This window comes from Chrysochloris asiatica, unplaced genomic scaffold (genome assembly GCF_000296735.1).
Source record: "Chrysochloris asiatica unplaced genomic scaffold, ChrAsi1.0 scaffold00442, whole genome shotgun sequence".
Lineage (NCBI taxonomy): Eukaryota > Metazoa > Chordata > Mammalia > Afrosoricida > Chrysochloridae > Chrysochloris > Chrysochloris asiatica.
Genome location: NW_006408960.1, coordinates 41,203 through 48,158, shown reverse-complemented (window position 1 = coordinate 48,158; position 6,956 = coordinate 41,203). Strand labels below are relative to the sequence as shown.

General features: G+C 43.5%; 1 protein-coding gene across 1 annotated transcript; it reads right to left on the bottom strand.

The window, feature by feature from the left end:
* Positions 1–1,431: 1,431 nt before the first annotated feature.
* On the bottom strand, positions 1,432–2,376 carry LOC102827006 (olfactory receptor 2Z1-like). Its single transcript, XM_006877098.1, has one exon. It carries the CDS (start codon positions 2,374–2,376, stop codon positions 1,432–1,434), a length of 945 nt encoding a protein of 314 aa, XP_006877160.1.
* Positions 2,377–6,956: the final 4,580 nt, after the last annotated feature.

Sequence of the window (6,956 nt, the reverse complement as noted above, 5' to 3'; positions counted from 1 at the left end):
AACTTTTTATTGTGAATGGAGTGAAGATTTACAAACCAGACCATCAGCTTTACATTAAAGAAATCATACACTTTGTTTCATCTTAATGACTGCAATCTCTTCCATGCAACAATTATCCAGCCTCCTCCCTGCGGTTCTTATTTGCATTTCACCCACCTTCTTGTCCCTTCTTAACTTTGTCCTTAGGAAAGTGTTGCCCCACCCCCCTTTTTAAAAAAGTTTTTATTTTTTTATTTTTTTTTATTGTGAATTGAGTGGTAGTTTACATGGGAGAGCATCAGCTTTACAGCCATCTTATCATATTTCATTTCATTGCAATGATTACGATCCCTCCATACATCATCATTCAACAGCATTTGCTTCCAATCCGTCTGTATACACACACACACACACACACACACACATATATAAAATGTACACTGAAGCACTCAGGAATATATAAACATTCAGACAACTGAAGGGTATACCTTGCATGCCAGCCCCCTGGACACCAGCACAGAACCCCTCTCCCTCCTTGACTCTAGAGTCCCCAGCCGCTCAATTTCTCCACGTCATTGTCTCTGCCTCCATCTCTGTTGTCGCTGCTTCTCTGGATAGGGTTCTGCATTCTGCTCTTCTCCCTTGATGGTTCCAGGGTCTTCCACTCCTGGATTGCAAGATCAACTACTCCCCTGCTTTTGTTACAAAATGTCTACCTCTACATTTGCAACATTCACCATCAGTCCTGATAACAATTATTCACTATTGAACCACAAGAGTCTTATCCTCATCTCCTTTCGCCAGTCCCATCTAGACAGGTTGGAAACCACTCAGTGGAGATTCTACCTTCCCCCGCACCTTCTGAAATTAAGCTCCCTCTTGAAAACTTGTAAGTCAGTCACTTTGTGCCTTTGTTGCCCCCAACATTTTGGGTAGCCAATGTCTAAGTTGCCCATCTCTGTCAACCCTGTGTACAGAGGGGGTGGGAATGATCCTTGCTGTAAAGATTCGCTCCCTCTTTTAAGCTACTACATCCATAAGTATAGGTCAAGTTCATAAAATTGTAGCAGATTATACTTTTTTTCTCTTCTTTCTTCCTCTGGTAGAGTTCTGATCATACAGCCCTTGAAGCTAGGTCAAATGGGTATTATCAGCAAGTATGGGCATTCTTGTGCCTCTCCCCTCACTGAAGATCAGCTGGATGCTTCGGGTGTGGCATTCTTGTAGTAAAAAAGAAATGACTTTTGTTGAAAACTGAAAACAAAAGCCCTCCTCTTGTTTAAGTGATTAGGATCATTAAGGGTTTCTACAAATGTATAAAGAAAATCAAGTCTCAGAGGAGGGATAAAGTTGGTCAGGTAGTAAGTGTTGGACCAGGTGGACTGCAAATGAGTACTTTCAAGACAGGTCTCAGATAGGGTCTCTGGGACAGTCCACTCCCTCTCTCTGACATCATCTCTTAGATCTGAAGCCAGCTCTTTCAAGGACCTTGACCAAAGCTACCCGTACTTCTCTATTCCTCAAGCTGTAGATAAGGGGGTTGAGTGTTGGGGTGACTAGACTGTAGAAAAGAGAGACCACATTGTCCTGCTGTGGGCTGTGGTAGGTGCCTGGTACCATGTACATGAACACGGCCGCCCCATAAAAGAGCCCCACCACAGTGATGTGTGAAGAGCAGGTGGTGAAGGCCTTTTGTCTGGCCTCTGCTGAGCGCATGCGGAGGACGGCTGCCAACACATGGCTGTAGGAGGTGGCAATGAGTGACATGGGCAACAGCAAGATCAGCACCCCTGAGATGGACAGTGTCAACTCATAGGTAGATGTGTTTTCACAGGAGAGCTTCAACAGAGCAGGGAGCTCACAGAAGAAGTGGTCCACAGTGCGGGAGGCACAGAAAGGAAAGTGCAGGGTAATGGAGGTCTGGACGGTGGCAACAAGTACTCCGGACATCCAGGAGGTGCCCACCATGAGCAGGCACACCTGGTGTCTCATAAGCACAGGGTAATGCAGTGGGTGGCAAACAGCAATGTAGCGGTCATAGGACATGAGGGACAGAAGGACACCCTCAGAGACTCCCATCAGCATCAGGAAGAACATCTGAGCTGCACAGCCCCCAAAGGAGATGGATTCCTTTCCCTGCATGAAGTTGGCTGCCATCTTTGGGATGGTGACTAGGAGAAAACCAATGTCCAACAGGGAGAGCTGGCTAAGTAGGAAGTACATGGGTGTGTAGAGCCGGGAGTCTGTGCGGATCAGGCAGATCAGGATGGTGTTACCCAGCAGGCCCATGGTGAACATGGTGGTCACAAGGGAATAGAGGAGCAGATGTGGCCCTGAGTGACTGAAAAGCCCCACAAGAATGAAGTCTGAGGTGACTGAGTGATTTGCTTTCCCCATTCTCCAGGAGACCTCATTCATCTGCGGGAAGAGCAGGACCTTTGGTGAGGAGTCTCAGTGGAGATGCTAAGTGAGCTTCATCTTACATACAGGTTATGGTTGAATTGTGTCCCCCTCCACCCCTAAATGTGTTGTAAATCCTAAGCCCTGAGACCTGGTTGTGTTAATGCGCTGGACTGCAAGGTCAGTTTGAACCACAAGGTTGGCTGTTCAAGTTCACCAGTCACTCCTCAGAAACCCTATACAGGGTTTTGTCACTTAACAACAACAATACCTGTGGATGCAATCCCAGGTACTGCGTCTACAGGTTCACTTTGTTGTGTTAGCGAAGCCATATTATTGTGAGACAAATGGTAAACCAATCACTTTTGATATCTAACAAGAGCAGATTAGGTACAGAAGTAAGGAAGTACAAATGGAGAAAGACTGATGCCACATGGAGATCACCAAGGATCTGAGGAAGAGATGCTTAAAGAGACAACCATTTCCCCCCAGAATGGACAGAGAAAGCCTTCCTCTAGAGCTGATACCCTGAATTCAGATGTCTAGCCTCCTAAACTGTAAGAAAGTAGACTTCTGTTTGTTATAGATGCCCACTTGCATTGTTTCTGATATACCAGCACTAGGGAACTAAGACATACACCACATGCAATGGTTTGGTCATGGTTGTCTGGAGTTTTGAGAAGGATGATGAGCCAAATCCAGGTTCAATGAGAAAAAATGCCATGATTGATTTCTTATGTCTGCTGTGGTCAGGAGATGGGGAGAAGTACAATGATGCTCCATTTTTGTCACTTCTGAGTTAAGGTCTTGCCTTCACCCTATAGGCAAGCACAACTAACCAACACTTGTAGTAAACCTTTCTGTTCCCAAGCTAGAGAACAAAAGATGGCTCCAGTGGTGTGTCAGAATATGCCTCACTCAGATGCCTTGGGTGAAACACAGTGGTGGGATTCCAAAGACATAGGGATATGAAGTTGGGAGTCCTTGTCCAAGATGACAGGGGAGATGGGACTGAATTAAAAATTAAGTCAAAAGCCACAAGGAAAAGCTTGTTTCTAAATTCTGAGAAGAGAGAAGGGAAGAGAACAAGGTTTGGTAAGAGTCAAAGAGGGATGTGACATTTAGGATGTGACCCAAGATGTCTATACTGTGGCATATGTGATAGAGCTTGAAACAATGGTCTGAAGAGGTAGGTGACAAGTTATCCTGAATATCAGTCATCTGTTTGGAGCTTGATTTTGTAAGATGGGAGTGGAGCACCTTATGCATAGCATGTATTAGATGCTCAGTAAAAATCTGCTGAAAAAATGAATGAGAGGCAAGGAAGATGACCTAAGGATCGGGAGGGATTGTCCCCACTTAGCTAAGAATACTGTCAACCTCACTCTGCCAGTCAAACTAATCTTGCCAGGTTTCAATCTCAGAATATTGTTTTCAATACATTATCTCCAACATTGAGGAGGACATCTTGGCCAAAGGGGCATCTGTCACCATCAACAGAGAGTTAGAAGAGCTGGCTTTGTAAGACCAGTAGATTTCTACCTTGGAGAGGTCCACAAGAGGTCTACTTTACCAGATGCCCAAGGAGTTGGGCTGCCTGGGTACTTAGAAAGGTTAATGGGTGTGTGTGTGTCCACTGGAGACACACTGGTATCTAAACCATTGATGATGCGTATCTTGGATATCTTTCAACTGTTGTGGCAACTGTGCTAATCTATCTCATAAGGCTCTTCTTTGCCCTGATCATCTACTTCACCTCGAATCCTGAGCTTTGGTCAACCTTTTACTCTTGCCTAACATCTGGCTATTCTTCCGTACCTCAATCTTTTTGTTTTCCCCACTTCAACACTACCCTAAGGCTGACATTTCAGACATTCACTTATTGACCACCACCCATTTCTCAGTTCATTGTACTGTGGTGGTTTGCATGCTGTTGTGATACTGGAAACTATGCCACCAGTATTTCAAATACCAGCAGGGTCACTCATGGTGGACAGGTTTCAACTGAGCTTCCAGACTAAGTCTGACTAGGGAGAAAAGTTTGGTAATATCCTTTTGAAAGTGAGTCAATGAAAACTTTAGGGATCCCAGCCTGCTTGTCTTAGACACGTCGTTAGAAAGAATCCATCACTGGAGGAGGATATCATGTTTGGTGAAGTAGAGGGCCAGTGAAGGTGAGGACGATGGATTGGCACAACAGTCATAGATAGACATGCTGGTGATGGAGAGAATACAGGATTGGGTAGTGTTTCATTCTATTGTACACAAGGTCACCATGAGTCTGAGTTAATTCATCAGCATCTCTCTCTCTCTCTCTCCCTTCCTACCTACCTACCTATCTATTGTGTCATCGAATTAGTTTAGACTCACAGCGACCCTGTATAAGGTTTGTGAGGAGCAGCTGATAAATTTGAACAGCCAACCTTGCAATTCAAACCAACCTTGTGGTACAGTGCTTATCCTACAGTGTCACATCAGAATTCTATCTATCTGTCTATAAATCTATCAACCAATCTATCTATCTATCTATCCACATCAGAATTCTATCTATCTGTCTATAAATCTATCAATCAATCTATCAGTCTATCTATTATCTATCTAAATTACTTACCATCCTGGTTTCTCATCACATAAATGTTCCAATGTTTACTTTTTCATTCAGTAAAAATTAATTAAGCTCCTCCTAAATGTTCATCCCTACAAGTGGAATAAGAGACCTGGTCACATCAGAATTCTATCTATCTGTCTATAAATCTATCAATCAATCTATCAGTCTATCTATTATCTATCTAAATTACTTACCATCCTGGTTTCTCATCACATAAATGTTCCAATGTTTACTTTTTCATTCAGTAAAAATTAATTAAGCTCCTCCTAAATGTTCATCCCTACAAGTGGAATAAGAGACCTGGTGGTGGAAACGATAAGGAAATCCTTGTTTTCATGACAGACACAATTTCACTGGAGAGACAGATGACAAACCAGATACTTTCTCACAGAAATGTTAAAAAAAAATCAGCGTGATCTTACAAAAACTCACCAGTGCAAACACCTTTGGATGACTTGTTTGAGGGAAAACTCTCTGGAAGGGTGAGAGCTCCCTCAAAATCTAGCAGATTGAGAAGAATAGAACTAATTATCTCATTCTACCTGTAGTAGATGAAAATCAGACAGATCAGTTAAGGAATGAAGAGAGTCATGGCCAACACCCTCCCACTCCCAGCCCAAACCTGTTGCCCTCGAGTTGATTCAAATTCACAGTGACTCCAATAAGTCTTAGAGCAGGACTGCTCTGCAGTACACTTTGACTGTAATCTTAATTGAAGCAAATTATCCAGTCTTTCTTCCATGGTTCTGCTGTGTGGGTTGGACCAACCAACCTTTAGATTGCAGCTGAGTGCAAACTTTGTGCCTCCCAGGGACTTGCTTTATGAATAGTGTCTGTCTTTCCACCGATGATGTGTGAGTTGGAGACAGGACCTTCAGCATTGCTCACATTTGGTGGGAGATGCAAGTAGGTAAGCAATCACTTGGGAACAATGTGAAAAGGGGTGCAACAGAGACACATACATGGTGTGAGGATGCCCAGGGGGAGCCCAATTCTGCCTAGGGAGTCGGAAAAGCCTTCGCAGATGGGAACACCTTTGAGCTGAGTTTTGAAAATCAGGTATCATTTCCCAGGCAGACAGAGAAAGGAAGGTTTATATCGGATTTGAGTGCCAACTTAGCAGCAGTCTGGCCTTGTGAACCTGGGCAAGTTATTTCACCTCTGGGACTCACTTGCCTCATCTGCAACAACAACACAAATCCAATTTCTGTGAAGTTATGGTGACCCCATGAGAGTCAGCATAGAACTGTGCTCTCTAGGCTTTTCAATGGCTGGGTTTTTTTTGGAAGCAGATCACCAGGTTTTTCTTTTGAGGCACTTATGGGTGGACTCAAGCACACGCCTCCACAGCAAATAATGACCCAGCCCAATGTTGATAGTGTCAAAGTAGAGAAGCCCTTTACATGAAACCCATCAGTCTTCCGACCTTTAAGAAACCTCTAGAATGCCCCTCATTCTGTTGACTTGAGTTTTCAGCAGAGATGAGCCTTATATTGTATAGGCATTTAGAGATTTCTCTGAGGGATGGCATTTCCAAATATAAAGTAAAGATGATTAAGATCAGCCTCAGCTTAAATTCCTGGAGAATTGTACCATTTCCACATCTCTGTACATGGAAGGGTTGGTTGTTGAGTCCTTATTCTTTGGGACCAACTCATAGTCAAACAGTCCTTCACCTTGTGAAAGGATTTTCAAATGGACCATGTATTGGTCTTCTCTTCTCACTCTGGGAAGAAAGGAGGGCTGATTTCTGTTAGGCATTTACTATATACCAGGCTGCATCTGGGTGACCTAAATAGTTTACACTCAATTACTAACTGAAAGACAGTGGTTTCAATTCACACAGTGGAATGATGAAACAAAAGCCTGGTAATCTGTTTTTTAAAAAAAGGATCAAAGCAACAATGGAAAACCTCTGGAGGAGCACAGTTCTACCTGACACATATGGAATTACCATGAGTTGGGATCA